The sequence below is a fragment of the Gopherus flavomarginatus genome, chromosome 25 (genome assembly GCF_025201925.1).
Source record: "Gopherus flavomarginatus isolate rGopFla2 chromosome 25, rGopFla2.mat.asm, whole genome shotgun sequence".
In the NCBI taxonomy this organism is placed as follows: Eukaryota; Metazoa; Chordata; order Testudines; family Testudinidae; genus Gopherus; species Gopherus flavomarginatus.
The window spans coordinates 2275752-2293544 of NC_066641.1; the positions used below are offsets into that span (position 1 = coordinate 2275752).

The following is a 17793-nucleotide window of genomic DNA, read 5'->3' on the forward strand; positions in this document are numbered from 1 at the left end:
TTCTCAGAGTGGCCACAGCCCCTGACAGGCTGCTGGTTCAGCAGTCCTGCTCATAAGCCTGTCCCCCACAGCAGATCCTTGGCTGCTCAAAGCATGCCATGCATGCAGCTGCATTTGCCCTTGTTCCAGTCTCTGCTCCAGCCCCCTGCTTCCCTCCGGCCTCAGACTCATAGACTCTAGGACTGGAAGGGACCTCGAGAGGTCATCGAGTCCAGTCCCCTGCCCTCATGACAGGACCAAATACTGTCTAGACCATCCCTAATAGACATTTATCTAACCTGCTCTTAAATAAATACCAGAGATGGAGATTCCACAACTTCCCTAGGCAATCCATTCCAGTGTTTAACTACCCTGACAGGGTAGGGGACAGCAAGTCACAAAGTTCCACGAAAGTGGCCCTACACATACAAAAGTTTCGCAGCCACTGGGAATCATCCCAGACCTGCAACACTATGCGGTCCCACCAGTCTGTGCTTGTTTTCCGGGCCCAGAATTGGCGTTCCACGGCATGAACCAGGCCCAATGCCACCATGATCTCCCAGTCGCCACATGCCGTGCTTCTAGGAATGTCTGCGTCTATGTCCTCCTCAGTATAGTAATCGCACTGTCGTCGCTTCCTCGCCTGGTTTTGCAGGTACTGCACATAGTGCTGGATAATGTGTGAGGTATTTACAATGGTCAAAACTGCAGCGGAGATCTGAGTGGGCTCCATGCTTGCCATGCTATGGTGCCTGCATGAGTAATCCTGGAAGAAGGGCGTGAAATGAGCTGTTTGGTTCAAGATGGCCGATAAAAGGTGGTAAATTGTTGTCTTCTGTAGCTTTCACAGAGTCGGGAAGCTCATTAGAGCTGCAAGAGCAGGAGAGCAGAGTTTGCAGCAGAAACATGAGCAGAGTTTGTGGCAGAAGCTGTGCGGCTCTGTTCACAATGGCTGAAAAATGGTGGGGAAGAGTTGCCTTCTGTAGCTTCCACGGGAGCCCAGGACAGACAACATGGAAAAAGCAGCGGAAGCTGTGTGGGTCTGTTCATGGTAGCAGAAAAAAGGCGGGAAACAGTTAGATGAGACTAGATAGAAAGAGGAGAGGACATGCGAGTTGAATTCATAGTACCAGGAGACAGGTGGTGCACCGTGCTGCACCATCTGCTGGCAGTATGGCGTCTGCCATAGCTTTCACGGAGGGAGGAGCAAGTGACGGCACACACCCAGAAACACCTGCGAGAATGTTTTTTGCCTCATCATGCACTGGAAGCTTAATCCACAATTCCAGTGGGCGGCTGAGACTGCGGAAACTGTGGGATAGCTACTACCGTGCACCACTCCAACATTCGATGCGAGCCTCGGTACTGTGGATGCACTCTGCCGAATTCACGTGCTTTACTGGGGACACACAACACTGAAAGTATAAAATCGCTTCAGAAAATTCGAATAAAATAAGTTCGAATTAATTTCATACTGTAGATGTACCCATAGTACCTTCACTTCACCTTCGCTTCCCCTCTAAACCAGGTTGCTTTTTTAACCCCTACAGCCTTCTGTCTCGGTTGTGGGGTTGGGCCTTTTGGGGTATCTAGTAAAGTGTTCTTAGACAGTTCCCAATTGTCATTCACATTTTTCTGACTAAACTCTTCATCCCCAAAATATCAAAATGAAATGTTTCCATTTATTTGGAATTTTTTGTCTGTTTTTTACGAAATGAACAATGTGGTGAAACTGACACGAATTCATGAAATGTCACTGTTACCAAATCTGCATTTTTTGCTGGAAAAGTTGTGTTTGCCATGTTTAAAAAAAGCCTGTGACCAGGAAGGAATGGAATTGGGACACAGCTTGGCCTTGGGGCCTTAAGGACAGCTTCAGCTTTCTCTTGTGATTTACAGAAACTGCTTTGTCACTGGTCTGGTCACAACATGTCTCTGAAAAATTCCCCTTTCTCCTTGTTGCTCTGAGCCCACACTCAGGCAGGCTTCCACAGACCTTTAGCAGGTGTTCACATGCTCTCTCTCTAGTTCCCATAACTAGTCACTGTTCGGTTAACACTGAGAGCCAGGAATAGCCTGTGATACCCAGTCCATGGCTCATTGCCAAATAGCAGGTGCGGCCCCTGCTCCAAACACTGGCCTGTGTGAATTGCGACTGTCTTCGGTCTCCATTTGCAGATAGTCCTGGGCGAGGTCAGCCTGACAGAACAGCTTCCCACCAGCTACAGGCAGCGCTGGACCGTTAATGCTAACCTTGGAATCACCTCAGACACAGCCCCAGCCCTAACCCCAGCGCCATTCCCTTTCCTGGCTGGCAGGCTGCGTGCTGCATTCACTCCAGTTAATCTTGGGTTTAATTCCAGTGTTGTCAAAGCGCTGCCCTTCTGCCTCTGCCTTTGGCTGAATCTCAAACAGCACTGAGCGAGGTTTACAGAATGTAGGACTCACCACCTCTTCGGGCACAATTTTGGCTTTCCTTTTTCCTTTCCTTTTGCTTTCAAGTTCCAGTCTCCCCGTGACAGACGCCAGCTTCATTGTCCAAGAGTGCAGGGAATTTCTTTCCTGGGCTGGAGTTCAGATTGTATTGTATTGAATTTTTGAAATCTGCAGGCATTTTAGGCTCTCCGAGACCAGCTGAATTTCTCTCAGCAATCATCTGTACCAAAGAATGCAAGACCCCCGCCCTTCACATGTGCTATAGTTATTTTAACTTTTCTGTAGCAAAGGGAGCCAGGATTTTCCCCTGGTGTTTTTTAGAAGCACTGAGGTTTTCTGCAACTTCACCCCTCTATGCCGTTGCAGTCTCTGATAATCCTGCTGTGAAATTACAGGCACAGCAGATCCCGTATCAGGCTCATTTTAAGTCTTGCCCCTTCTACGTGTAAAGAAATCAAAATAAAACGTCATTTACTGTCTTCTCGCTTCAACAGATGTGGAGAGATTACTGGCAGGAGAAAGGAAACCAAGCTAATTCTGGCAGGCTTCGTTTACAGGAATGACTGCTCTGTCTGAGCGCAGCTCTGCCTGATGTTCGGCTGGAGTCTGTGACATGATCTGGTGCAGTGCCTGGAAGAGACCGGAGGGACGCTGAAGAAGGTACAGCCTGGCTGTCCTAAGCCATGGATCTCGGATCCAGGCCATGCTCCTCCACCTGGCAGACTGCTGGCAGTAGCCTACCCGGGACTCTCAAAGCCCAGCCGCAGGGTGAGGCTCTGCTGGTGGGTCGGCCCGCTGGCCCTACTGAACCCAGCAGCAGGAACAGGAAGACTCTCCAAGCAGCTGGGCTCCATCGCACTCCCGCTCCTGCTCCCCCGGCTTGATTTCCTGGCATCCTAACTCAGCATCTGACTTGTGGTTCCCGACCTCCAGTTTGTCTCCTGACGCTGAGCTCCAGATATCCTCACCCAGCTGCCTCTTGACGCCTGTCTTGTGACTGTGGACTCTGGCTGTGGCTGCCCATGGTCCAGCCACGTCACGGGGAAAGTGGGTCACCCTGGGCTCTGCTTGGCTAGGGAATTCAGCTGTAACAAGCAGGACTAGTGAGGTCCATGGAGCACGTGAGGTCTCTGTTTGGGACTCCTGCTTTGTTCTGAGTGGCTTTGCCCAGTGGCAGTTGCAGGGCTACCTGTGTGACTTGAATGGCTGCGGGTCAGAGCAGTCACAGAGCTGCCCGGCTGAGGGAGCCTCCGTCCTGGAGCCCATTTCAGTCCCACTGAGCCTGAGTGGGTTTATGGGAGGGGAGTGTGGCCAGTGGATGCAATGACCAGGATCAAGAGGTTGCTACCTTGCTGTCACTTTCTGGTTTGATCATTTTATTTCCCATACAACCCCCGCTCTGTCCCCTGTAGGGGGAGGCAAGGGGGCCCATCTGCCTGGGAGGAGGGAAGGAATTCCCTGGACAGGTGGGCAGGGGCTTTAGATGTGAGGTTCCTAAAGCCTGCGGGTGGACAAGAGTGCAGGCTAGGAAGGGCCCCTGAGAGACTGAATCTGGCCTGTGTTGCTGTTGCCTGGCCGATAGCTACAGCCAGAAACCAGCACAAAGCAGATTGCCTCCATATTCACCTCTGAGACGGTGGGTGTGAAAAACAACTGCCAGCCAAGCCCCCTATACAAAAGGTAAGGAAGGGACTTCAGCAGCTGGAGACGCAGTAGGTCAGACAGTCCCCACGGGATTCATGTTGATTTGATACCAGTTTAATCCGTTCATGCCGTGGGGCCCATCTTTCTTCCAATAGGTCAGTTGTTCATCAGCCACTGGCCCACTCCCCTTCCCTAAAGTCTGTTATTCTGGCTCTTCAGAGGGCAAGTCTTTCTGCAACCCAAGTGATAAGATGCACTTGTTGGGTGCAGCTGTAACTCTGGGGTCTGTCGGCGGGCTGGGTTCAAATCTGGGACCTCTGAAGCTTAGTGTATGAGCCTCTACTGCACGAGCTAAAAGCTGCATGAATCTGAGGGTATGTCTGCACTACGAAATTAGGTCGATTTTGTAGAAGTCGATTTTTAGAAATCGATTTTACACAGTCGATTGCATACGTCCCCACTAAGCGCATTAAGTCGGCGGAGTGCGTCTTCACTACTGTGGCTAGCATCAACTTACAGAGCGGTGCATTGTGGGTAGCTATCCCACAGTTCCCGCAGTATCCACCGCCCATTGGAATTCTGGGTTAAGCTCCTAATGTCCGATGGGGCAAAAACATTGTCACGAGTGGTTTTGGGTACATTTCATCAGTCACCCCTCCCTCCATGAAAGCAACAGCAGACAATCGTTTTGCGCCAGACACCAGGGCGATTAGAAGAGCACAGCAAGGCGCGCTGCACATCAGAGAGGCTTTGAAAACCAGTGTCATGACTGGCCAGGCTTCGGTGTGACAGTTGTGTGTGTTTCTCCTTGATGCAAACCCACTTCCTTTGTTGATTTTAATTCCCTGTAAGCCAACCACCCTACCCCCTTCGAAATAAAGTAAAGTTTTGAAACCACACATTCTTTCTTTATTAATTAAAAAAAATGAGATAACGGACAAGGTAGCCCAGGTGGGGTGGGGGAGGAGGGAAGGACAAGGCCACATTGCTTATTGTAACCACACTAAAAATCAAACTGTTTGAATGGCAGCCTTCTGTTGCCTTGACCATCCTTTGCAGTGGAGTGGCTGGGTGCCCAGAGCCTCCCCTCCCGCATTCTTGGGCATCTGGGTGAGGAGGCTGTGGAACATGGGGATGAGGGTAGGCGGTTATACAGTGCATGCAGCGGGGGTCTGTGCTCTTATTGGCTTTCCTGCAGCTCCAACAGATGCTTCATCATCATGTCCGTTTGCTCCCCCAACAGACGCTTCATCATGTCCTTTCCTGGTCTCTGCCACTGAATGCCTCCATGCATTAAGCAGTGCCCTATCAGTGCGGGAGGACTGCATGAACTCGGAAAACGTGTCATTGTGAGTACGTTTTTTTCACCTTCTAATCTGCGATAACTGCAGGGACAGAGATGATAGGGGGAGTGTAGAAACATTCTATGCTCTATGATTCTGGGGGGGCTGCATGGTCACGTGTGCTGCTGAGTTTGCCACGCTGACCAAACAGGAAATGAAATTCAAAAGTTCCTGGAGCTTTTCCTGGGTATCTGGCTAGTGCATCAGAATTCAAAGTGCTGTCCAGAGTGGTCACAATGGAGCACTCTGGGTTAGCTCCTGGAGGCCAATACCATTGATTTGCGTCCTCACTACCCCAAATTTGACCCAGCAAGGTCGATTTTAGTACTACTCCCCTCACCAGAGTGGAGTACAGAAGTGGATTGTAAGAGCCCTTTAGGTCGACAGAATGGGGTTGGTTGTGTGGACACATTCATTTTTAAATCGACCTAACGTGGCTAAATTCGACCTAACCCCGTAGGGTAGACCAGGCCTTAGCCAGACCCATTAATCTGTGGCTGGGCGAGGTGCCACTAGAGGGGGACGGAGCGCGGCACCAAGCAGGTCAGGGTTACACAACCATAAACATTCTAACCACCTCTGTGTATATTGAACTTCAGACACAGCCGAATGTTCCTAGCCCCGGGCTACGGGGACCTGCGGGAGGTGGGACCGGAGACAACTGCAGCATCAATTGGCTAGCTTCAGAGCAGCATTTATACCTGAGTTTTTTAAAGGGAAAAACAAATAAGCTTGTGTTGTCAGAACACGTATGCTTTTAGTTGGTACTTTTTAGTGCCCCTTATAATAATGAAAAGAGAAAACACTGGTGGTATAATTACATCAGTTATTAACATTAAAACCCATCCCCCTCCCCCCATGACAAGCCTTGGGCATCTCCCATGCTCTCCAGGATCAAAGTCCATGGACGTGGTGTGTCTTGCTGTTCCGGATGGGGAGCAGGTTTTCAGACAGCCTGGCTGGCTTTTGTATTGTCTTGCTGGTTCCCAGTGGAAAGATTTAAAATGCTGGGACCAACATTCCCTGTTAGCTGCGGGGCTGTGCAGCCTTCCGGTAACCCCCGAACGTCTCACGCGGGAGTGTGGCCAGCACCCAGGTCCCACTCTGTGCACCTGAACCCGTGGTAGCTCCTCTGGGTGCCAGGGGCCGAGGTGGATGTGAGGTTTGATGTCAGGGAGGGGTAAGAAGCAGGGTGAGGGTAGCAGGGGCTCCTGGGAGGTGTTAGGGGGCTGAGGTTAGAGGTGGCCGAAGTTTCTGGGTCTCCGAGGTGGTGACTCTGGAGGAGGCCTTCCTGTTTTTATGGCCAGGATATAGCCCAGTGCAGTGGGTTTAACTGGCACCTTTGGTTATCCTGGTGCCAGTCTGCGTGGGGAGCAGCCCTGATGGGAGAACAAAGGAACGCTGTGCTGGCAGGGGAGCCCTGCCCTGCTGAACTGCCCCTGGGAGCTGGGTCTATTTACAGCATTGAGGTGAGGGTATAAAGGGTCTCTCCCACCTGCCTGTCCTAGGACACAGTCCTTCGGTAGGAGCCATGCCTTGGACAACAGTGCATAGGGCCAAGCGGCTGATGCGCCTTTAGCTTCTGTGTCCAGGCCACGGTGCACCCAGCGTGCTACCAGGTAGTATGGGAGGGCTGGGGTCCCACAGCTTTCCAGCCACTCCACGGGGGTAGCTGCACCCTCCTCCTCCTGAGTCTTGTCCTCTGCGTCTCCCATCTGTTCTTGGGGGGCACGCAGTGACACGGGGCTGCGCTCGCATGTGGGCATGCAGGGACACGGGCTGCAGTCGCATGTGGGCACGCAGTGACACGGGCTGCGGTCGCATGTGGGCACGCAGTGACATGGGGCTGCGGTCGCATATGGGCATGCAGTGACACGGGGCTGCGGTCACATGTGGGCATGCAGCGACATGTGACAAAGGCACTGACCACTAGGGAGCCCATCGCCTGCAAGCCGTTCACTCACGCGCGTGCACTCTCCTGCCCTCCCCGACTGATGGCAGAGCAAGCGGTGGTGGCTCCCAGCAGGACCTGCGCCCCTGCCTGCCCCATGGAGAGGCACTCGGGCTCAGTTGCAGTGCCCAGGCCAGGCCCTCACCTCTCGTACTCACAGCAATGCTGCTGTTTCGCAGGTGTCCCCTCTTGTCTCCTCCCAGCAAAGCTGTCACCAGCCCCAAGCGTTCAATAGTCATGAGTCAGACCCTAGAAAATCAGGAGATTTTTTTAGAAGATGCTGTTGTGGTTTTGGTCTGCCTTGATTGTTGGACATGTCCCTCCCGCACACCCACCCGCCCTGCTGGGCGCTGCCAGGGCTGTACAGCGTGGGGTCTGGCCCCACGGCAGGAGCACTCTGGCTGCTTGATGGTACCTTTCTGCCCCCAGGTGCTGCTTCCTGCGACAGCTCTGATTGGCTGCTCTTCCTCGGGAGGGTGGTGCGGAGGAGAAGGCAGCCAATCAGAGGGGGCCCCCCCAATGCAGATGGGGTGAAATTCCAGAGGGCTGGAGGTTCCCCAGTCCAGCTCCAGCCCTGAGCTCACTGGCTGGGGAGGGGATGGTCACGGTTGGCAGCACTGCTTCACGAGTGACCTTCGACCTCTCGGCTGCCTAAGGGGGGATCAAGTCTGGTTCAGTCAGGACCCTCTCCAAATGCCCCTCCAGGTCCTGGCTCTGAGCCCCTGCCTTGATGCAGGGCCAGGAACTCCAGCATTCCTCGTTTTGGCCCCGGGGTCTGCTAGGACTGGAAGCAGAAGATAATAAAGATTCTGGCGAGCTCAGAGCAGCCAGAGTCCTGCGATCACAGGGAAGTCTCACTGTTCGTTACAAAGGAGTTAAGAGCACCCTGGAAAGGAGATCCCCACAGGCGCAGACCCCAGCAGGCAGATCAGCAGAACCCCCCCGTGACTGTGTTTGAATTCTCTGGATTTTTAATCCAATCTTGTGATGGTGCGGCCTGGCTCCTGCTGTTTGAGCGAGGGGGGTTGGTACCGCCGCTGTTGGCTCTGCAGCTGAGCTCCCCTCTGTTTGGGCCGCTAAGCTCCTAGTCACCCCATCTCGAAACAATGAAATTAAAGGGCAGGTGCATTTAACACAGGGAGTACAGTGCCAGCAAAGCGAGTGATTGGGGCTGGACCGCGCCTTGGGAAGGTGGCTCCCTTGTGCTGGTTCCCCACCGGGAGCTGTGTGTCGTGGGATTCCCGTGTACGCCTCAGCCACTGGCTGTATTCCCGGACACAAGCCTCCCACCAGCCACTCGGGATTGCTCAGTCCCATTCCCCATGGGGCAGAGTCAGCCCCCGCTGGCATGGATGGGGAAGCTGTTAGGTCCAGCCACTGTCCTTGCCAAGGCAGATCTATTCCACAGTGACCGTCCAGTGATTTGCTCAAATGTCCCAGGAGCTGGGGGGCCTGCCCACCTCGGCCCTGTGCCCCACGGCAGTGTCTGGCAAAGGCGAGGAATTGCAACAGCCAGCCAGGAGCTGGGGAGCAGGGTGGGAAGGAGCCCATTGGGGCAGAAGGTGCATGTGTGTCCAGGGGGGCATAGCACATGCCACTGTGGCCATTCTGGCTCATGCTGCAGGCCATAGGCAACCCAGGGGAGGCTGCAGTAACTCAGAGCCCCAGGGCTGCTCTCTATTACACATGGGGCAGTTCTGGCCCCGGGAGCAGCCCAGATTATGAGGGTCCCTTCCTCTGAGCTCCAGGAGGCACCACACAGGGGTCCAGCAGCTTCCCCTGGAAGGCTGCACAATCTAACCCACCTCTGTAGCCTGCGTTTCCCATGCCAGGGCACCTTGTTACAGCTCCTCCCCCTAACCAGTTCTTCTCACTGTAGGGTGTCCAGGGCCTGGTGTACAGGCTGCTGCTAACATCACTCAGGCAAACCCCATCTAGCTGTACGCTAGCATCAGGCCCATTGGGGTACAGACACGGAGCTGGCAGCAACCCGCTTTTCAGGTTGCAACACTTTCCATTGCAAAGGATTGCTGCAGCCTTTTATGAAGACGCTCTAACGCCTCTGTGGGTTGCAATGGGCGCTTGGCGTTGGGCTGGGCGGATGCCTGGGGGGCGAAGTGCCTCCTGCTGGTCCCATGGAAATCCACTCAGGCGGGGCTCAATGCTGAGCATCACCCTTTCTCCTGCATTGCTTAGCATCACTCTAGTGCCCCATCCGGGGTCCTATTGCTCTGACCAGATGCAGGGCGGGACAGGCCTGCTTGCCCCAAGGGCTCCCAGTGTACATGGCGGAGGCAGTCACAGTGGGGGGAGGGACACAGAGGTGCACTGACTTGCCCACGGTCACACAGCGGGACAGGAATAGAACCCACGTCTCTGGAGTCTCGTGCCAGTGCCCTGCTGTGACACTTCTCAGCGTTAACGGAGGTGTCTGTGGGGAATCACCCCCACCTGCTCACAGCCAGAGAGAGCCTTGTCTGTGCCCACCTGGGGGTGGGGGCTGGGACGTTCTCCCAAAGGTACTGACTGCAGACCCCGCTTGGCCGCTCCGCTGGCAGGCCAGCAAGGCACACACAGCACACTTTGTTACACTCGCGTGCCCAGGCCTGTCTTTTGGCCCCTCGCCATACACACTGAGCTGCTGGCTCCGTGGAAGCAGGACACTCCAGGTCCTTGGCTTCCCCTCTCCGTAGCACAAGGTACCTGGATGTCTCTGCGGTAAAACTAAAGTGAAGTTTATTTCACAAAGCTTGAATTGACGGTTCAGATAAAAGCAAGTCAAAGGATTTGGAAACAGGTTGTAGGGAAAAGAGGAACATGCAATCTAGAGCCTGTCCTTGTTAGCAAGGGGGGTTGTCTCACCCCCTGGGCTGTCCCTGTGGCCCCTGGACAGGCCAGGCAGCCGGGATTCACCTGGTAGAGTATCTGTCCCTTAATGGATCCCATCTTGTGTCTCTTCTAATTCTCTGATACAGTCCCAGGCTTGTGCCTCTTTTCCTAGTTAGGGCATTTCATTAACTTCAGCTCTGATGGCTCCTGTGCAGCGTCTTTCCTTGGGGGTCTTGGTCAGTGCTCGTACCTGTAGCTGGTCCGGGCTGTACACCCAGGGCTGGGTTGGGGCGGCGGATGCGGATGTCACTTGTTCTCAGTGTGGACTGAGTCAGCTCTGAGACTCACCCCCCTGCAGGTGACATGTTTCACCTCCAAAAGTTTTGGACCCGATCTTGCATAACTCTAAAATGGTTCTCACGTAAACATTACCCAGTACTCCTGCTAACCGCTAGTGCTCAGAGACCCCATGCCATCACACGCAGGTGTGACATACCTGCCTGGGCATGTCTAGGTCACACCTAGCTGCAAGGCCAGGATGCCTTCCTTCTGTCCATGGGCACTCAGCCCTTCCCAGTTACCAGGGCCTCTCCTCGCCTGGCTTTTCACTCCCTGTGCCAACAATTAACAAAGAGATTCAAGACTCTCAGCCCAAGCACTGACTGTACGCTCGCTGGGAACACGGGGATTTCTGGCCCAGACCAGACCAGCATCACACCCAGCTGATCTGGGGCAGAAATCCCTGTGTTCCTAGCCCCACGTGGAAACGAGCAAAGCCAGGGATGTTGTGTCTGAGCCTGGAACAGAGGCTGCTGCCAAGGAGGCTGGGATAAAGACTTCTTGTATTGCAGTGTAGACGTACCCTTTGTGCTCTAAAATCTGCTTGCTTACCTTGATTGGCTTGAATTTTTCTATGCCGGATGGGAGTATATGCCAAAGTTAGTGTCATGATCCAAATGTGGGGTCAGTCGGGCAGGAGGTTCTCAAGTTCAGGAGCGGCGCCAGGGTTTTTGGCGCCCTAGGTGGGGGTCCGTCCGCGCTCCCGGTCAGCGGCAATTCGGTGGCAGGGGGGGGCTTCCGTGCTCCCGGTCTTCGGGGCACTTCAGTGGCGGGTCCCGGAGCGAGTGAAGGACCCGCTGCAGAATTGCCGCCGAAGACCCAGAGCGCGGAAGGACCCCCCGCCGCCGAATTGCCGCCGAGGGCGACAAAATGCCACCCCCCCGAAATCCTGGCTCCCTGCTCAAGTTACAGCCCCTGCACAGTTGTGTGTGGGAGGGAACCACATTTCATTGCAGGCAAAGATCTGAGGGATAAATGAGACTAGGTCAGTGACAGCTTCTGGAGGCCAGAGACTTAGAGAGTCAGAGACTTTGAGGTCAGAAGGGACTATTATGATAATCGTCTGACCTCCTGCACAACGCAGGCCACAGAATCTCACCCACCCACTCCTGTAACACCCCCCTAACCTCTGGCTGAGTTATTGAAGTCCTCAAATCATGGTTTAAAGACTTCAAGGTGCAGAGAATAGTCCAGCAAATGACCCGTGCCCCATGCTGCAGAGGAAGGCGAAAAACCTCCAGGGCCTCTGCCAATCTGCCCTGGGGGAAAATTCCTTCCCGACCCCAAATATGGTGATCAGTTAAACCCTGAGCACGTGGGCAAGACTCACCAGCCAGCATCCAGGAAAGAATTCTCTGTAGTAACTCAGATCCCACTTCATCTAACATCCCATCACAGGCCACTGGACATATTTACCGCTAATAGTCAAAAATCAATTAATTGCCAAAATTAGGCTATCCCATTATACCATCCCCCCCATAAACTTATCAAGCTTAGTCTTGAAGCCAGATATGTCTTTTGACCCCACTACTCCCCTTGGAAGGCTGTTCCAGAACTTCACTCCTCTGATGGTTAGAAACCTTCGTCTCATTTCAAGTCTAAACTTCCTGATGGCCAGTTTATATCCATTTGTTCTTGTGTCCACATTGGTACTGAGCTTAAATAATTCCTCTCTGTCAATAACCTAGTCCCAGATTTGGACCTTAGCGTCCAAAATATGGGGGTTAGCATGAAAACCTCCAAGCTTAGTTACCAGCTTGGACCTGGTACTGCTGCCACCACCCAAAAAATTAGAGTGTTTTGGGGCACTCTGGTCCCCCCCCAAAACCTTCCCTGGGGACCCCAAGACCCAAATCCCTTGAGTCTCACAACAAAGGGAAATAAACCTTTTCCCTTCCCCCCCCTCCAGGTGTTCCTGGAGAGAGACACCGAAGTAAGCTTCGTGAATCTAAACAGAGGGATTCCACCCTCCCCGTTCCCAGCCTTGGAAAACAGAAGTACCGAGAGTTAATCTCTCTTTCCCCCTCACCCAGAGGGTATGCAAAGTCAGGCTAGTAAATCTAACACACACAGATTTTCCTCTGACTTCTTCCTCCCACCAATTCCCTGGTGAGTACAGACTCAATTTCCCTGAAGTCCCTCACTAAAGAAAAACTCCAACAGGTCTTAAAAAAAGCTTTATATAAAAAGAAAGAAAAATACATAAAAATGGTCTCTCTGTATTAAGGTGACAAATACAGGGTCAATTGCTTAAAAGAAATATGAATAAACAGCCTTATTCAAAAAGAATGCAATTCAAAGCCCTCCAGCAACTATAGACATGTAAATACAAAACAACAAACCATTTTGTACTCACAACTTGGAAACAGAAGATTAGAAAGCAGGAAATAGAAAAAATCCTTCTCTAGCTGAGAGAGATTCCGGCAGAAGACAAAGGACTCACACACAAACTTCCCTCCACCCAGAGTTGAAAAAATCCTGTTTCCTGATTGGTCCTCTGGTCAGGTGCTTCAGGAACTTCTTTCCAGGTGTAAGAACATTAACCCTTAGCTATCTGTTTATGACACTCTCCCTCCCTGGTATTTTTTCCTCTGATATATTTATAAAGAGCAATCATATCTCCCCTCAGCCTTCTTTGGTTAGGCTAAACAAGCCAAGTTCTTTGAGTTTCCTTTCATAAGACAGGTTTTCCATTCCTTGGATCATCCTAGTAGCCCTTCTCTGCACCTGCTCCAGGTTGACTTGTGACTGTGTTTGCACTGAGTTAATGTAATTATACCACGACGTTAAATCTTTTTTTGTTCAGTTTTGCAGCACAGTGCTTAGCACAGGGGCCTAGGAATCAGGGCTCCAGGGCTCAGTTCTCACCGCTCTCGGGGTGAGGTTCTAAACAGGGCCCTGTGAACTCTGTGGGCACAGCAGTTGGTTGTGCCCTGGCTTGGCCTTTAAGAACATTCACTTTCTAGCTATCACCGTTCTGACGATCTGAAAATCTGAGCCCAGTGTAAGTGGTGCTTGTGAGTGTGCAGCGAGCCGCAGTCACTGGTTTGGAGAACGGCCCAGTCATCTCCCCCTCGGGGCCTGTGTGATGTGGCATTTTTCCAAGTTACCATAGAATTCTGTGGTTTTGTTGCATCCTAATGGAGAGTGTTTTATTTCCTGCCTCCCAACCGCACCCCCCCAGCCAGGAGCTGCCTCCTGCTCTCCGGCTTTCCCCACAAGGGGGAGTTAACTGATTATGGTGCATGCGCCCTGCGCTGTTCATTCCCGGCAGCCGGGAGGCAGAGTTGGAGGCTGGGCTCAATCCAGCTAAGCTGCCTAGAGACTAGAGCAGCAGCCGATGCCCAGGGAGCTAAGATGAGCCCTTCATAGTTTCAGAGCTTCCAGGGCCAGAAGGTACCATTGCGACCATCTGCTCTGACCCCTGCACAGCACAGGCCAGCGACCTGCCCCAAATAACCCCTAGAGCAGAGCACCCAGAAAAACAGTTGTCTAGATTCAGAAATCCACCGCAACCCTTGGGAAATGCTCCGGTGGTGAATTACCCTCCCTTGGGAAATGCTAGGTTGGTGAATTTCCCTCCCTGTCAAACATTTACTCCTTATTTCTTGTCTGAATTTAGCTAGTTCCCACTTCCGGCCATTGGATCCTGTTATACTTTCTCTGCTAGACTGAAGACCCCATCATTGAATATTCGTTCTCCTGTAGATACTTCTAGACTGCGACCAAGTCTCCCCTTAGCCTCTTCGTTAAGCTCGTAGAGTCTATCACCGTCAGGCATTTTTACTAATCCTTTAATCATTCTCATGGTTCTTCTCTGAGCCCTGTCCAATTTCATCAGCTTCCTTTAGGAGTTGTGGGCACCAGAGCTGGACACAGGATTCCAGCGGCAGTCTCCCCAGTGCCAAATCCAGAGGTAAAATCATTTTTCTCCCCCCACTAGCTCTTTTGGCCACAGCGTTGCACTGGGGGCTCACGTTCAGCTGATTACCCACCCCAAACCCCAAATCTTTTTCAGAGTTCCTGCTTCCCAAGATAGAGAGGCCCATCCTGTCAGTCTAGCCTACAGCAGTGGTTCTCAGCCAGGGATACACGTACCCCTGGGGGTAGCAGAGCTCTTCCAGGGGGTGCATCAACTCATGTGGATATTTGCCTGATATTACAACAGGCTACATAAAAAGCACTAGCAAAGTCAGTGCAGTAAAAGATTTTTTTCTGGCACGTTGGGAGAATGGAGGGTGCCGGTAAGTGAAAAATTCCAAACTCCCTCCCAGAGCCCGTGCCCCGCATGAGGTGTGGGGCTGGGGGTTGGGGCATGGAAGGGGGTGCAGGGTGTGGGCTCTGGGAGGGAGTTTGGGTGCAGGAGAAGGCTCGGGGCAGGAGATTGGGGCATGGGAGGGGGCTTGGGGTGCTGGATCCAGGGGGCGCTCACCTCGGGTGGCTCCCTACAAGCGGCGAACTATCCCTGCCACTCCTAGGCGAAGGTGTGGCAGGTGGCTCTGCATGCTGGCCCTGCCTTGTCCCGCCCCGAGCACTGGCTCTGCAGCTCCCATTGGCTGGGAACGCAAATAAAAAATTTCCCCATGTTGGCTGCAGCACTTTCTGAGTTAGGAAATTGTTATCTATAATGTTTAGAAATGCCCAGGATGTTTTAGTGCTGGCAGCATGAGACCTCCGACATGTGTCACTCAGATTGATGTCCCCCAGGATCATGCAGCTTTTTCCCTGCACGTTATAGATAGCTGCGTAAGGAGCCAGTCATTCAGTTCCCCAGTCTGATTTGGTGATCTGGAGCAGACACCAGCTAATGCACCATCTTGTACTTTACCTGTTAGGACAGTGATCTATAAGCGTTCATGATCACGTTCTTCCAAGTTATCAGTGACTGGGAGACAGGTAATGCCATTTGGTGGGGAGGGATAGCTCAGGGGTTTGAGCACTGACCTGCCAGCCCCAGAGAACTGGGGTAAAAATCTGTCTGGGGATTGGTCCTGCTTTGAGCAGAGGGTTGGACTAGATACCTCCTGAGGTCTCTTCCCTAATATTCTATGATTTAATACATAGAGTGCCACACCCCTCTCCTGTTGCCTTCCTCAGTCCTTGAAACTGGCTAGAACAAGAGGCGGGGAAGGCAAGCGTGAGCCAGGCTGCACAGAGGACACTGGCCAGTTGAGGCCTGGAGAATACAGAGAAAAAAAAAAACCTAGTCATTGCTGGGAACAATTCCTGGTGCATAGTGCGTCACTGAGCACTTTCAGATCCCAGGCCCTGTCGTGGGTGTGTCCAGGGCACATCTCCACTGCAACCCCCCCAGTGCAGGGAATCTCAGAGCGAGGTCAACTGACTCGGGCTCACAGGGCTAAAAATAGCAGCGTAGATATTCCTGCTTGGGCCTGACACCTGATGAGGGGGGTGGGTCTCTGAGCCTGGCTCCAGCCCCAGTGGGAACACTTGGCTAGTTTAGCCTGCCAGCCTGGGCTTGTCCTGGGGCTGGTTTTCATAGATGTCTGGGTGGACCTGGAGCAGACTGGCAGGGAAGGGTGCTGGCGCTGGCTCTGGTAGGACAAGGCCAGCCGGAGGGGCAGGCGATCAGGGTGGTTGCCCTGAATGAATGACATCTTCTGGGTTGTGATTTTGTTTCGTGGTGATGTTTTTGCTCAGCTGTTTGGTGGGCACCTAAAATGGGCAAGAAAACTCCTGGGGCCCAGCCTGGGAGGGGCGGGAGACGCCCCAGGCCCAGCCTGTTGCTTGGGCATTCCCTGGGAGGGGAGAAGCGTGGGCACCACTGCCAGAGGTCCCAGAGGCAGGAGGTGACTGGCCAGTGATCTCTGGGCCCTTCACACTAATGGGACAGGCCTAGAATGTGGTGCTAGGGCCAGGTGCTGACTAGACTGGGCAGGGCCACCTCAGTGCCTCTCATGCTGGACCGTGCCCATCTCCTGCTCTGGGGCAGTGCCCGTCTCCTGCTGCTCTGGGCTCACAGAGCCCGTCTCTTGCCCTCAGGCAGTGCCCATCTCCTGCTGCTCCGGGCTCACAGAGCCCTTCTCCTGCCCTCGGGCAGCGTCCATCTCCTGCCGCTCCGGGCTCACAAAGCCCGTCTCCTGCCCTCAGGCAGTGCCCGTCTCCTGCTGCTACAGACTCACAGAGCCCGTCTCTTGCCCTCAGGCAGTGCCCATCTCCTGCTGCTCCGGGCTCACAGAGCCCGTCTCCTGCCCTCAGGCAGTGCCCATCTCCTGCTGCTCCGGGCTCACAGAGCCCTTCTCCTGCCCTCGGGCAGCGTCCATCTCCTGCCGCTCCGGGCTCACAGAGCCCGTCTCCTGCCCTCGGGCAGTGCCCGTAACCTGCTGCTCCGGGCTCACAGAGCCTGTCTCCTGCCCTCGGGCAGTGCCCGTCTCCTGCAGCTCCGGGAGAGCCCTTCTCCTGCCCTCAGCGAGTGCCCATCTCCTGGCTCACAGAGCCCTTCTGCCCTCAGGCAGTGCCCGTCTCCTGCCCTCGGGCAGTGCCCGTCTCCTGCCGCTCCGGGAGAGCCCTTCTCCTGCCCTCAGCGAGTGCCCATCTCCTGGCTCACAGAGCCCTTCTGCCCTCAGGCAGTGCCCGTCTCCTGCTGCTCTGGGCGAGCTTCTCTCCTGCCCTTGGGCAGTGCCCGTCTCCTGCTCTGGGGCAGTGCCCGGCTCCTGCCCCCGCGGGCTCACAGTCCCTGTCTGGGAGGTGTTGCCCCGGGGTGCTGGGCTGTGCCCCCTGCTCCCCCCCCCCACGCTCAGCACCGCTGGCGGGTGGCCCGGGGCGGCGCGCAGCCCGTGGGAGGAGCTCTCCAGCCCCACGCGGTTCATAATCGCTCTCCGTGCCCTGAAATGTGACTCCTTCCCCGCGCCTCCCGAGCCGGCTGGGACGGGCGCTGGCTCCGGCGGCTCTGACACCCGCGCCCAGGCGGCTCGCTCCTCGCAGGGACCCCGCGGCGGGCGGAGGGGCTCGGGGCTCGGCCTGGCCCGGACACCATGATCTGCGGCTGGAGGAAGAAATCGCGGCCGGAGCAGCCTCCGCAGGAAGGCGACGGCACCGGGCGCCCGGACCGAGCCTTAAACAAACTGGGTAAGTGGCCGGGGCCCGATCCTGCGCAGCCCGGCCGAGGCGCACACTGGGGGAGGTAGCAGAGGGGTAGCCCTGTTAGTCTGGATCTGGATCTTGGGGGAGGGGGTGTCTCGGACCCGGCTCGGGCCAGGCTCGCGCCAAGGGGTCCGGATCGGAACTTCCCCGAAGTGCGGGAGTGTTCGG

General features: G+C 54.3%; 2 protein-coding genes across 2 annotated transcripts in view; both read left to right on the top strand.

Moving 5' to 3' along the window:
* DCAKD (dephospho-CoA kinase domain containing) overlaps nt 1-17793 on the top strand; it is a 153890-nt gene that overhangs the window by 12079 nt on the left and 124018 nt on the right. The window lies entirely within an intron of this gene.
* Nucleotides 17493-17793, top strand: part of PLCD3 (phospholipase C delta 3) — a 57429-nt gene continuing 57128 nt past the window's right edge. Inside the window, exon 1 of the mRNA XM_050934931.1 lies at nt 17493-17610. Within this exon, the coding sequence (XP_050790888.1) occupies nt 17517-17610 (94 nt within the window). The 5' untranslated portion in view covers nt 17493-17516. The remainder of the gene's footprint in view (nt 17611-17793) is intronic.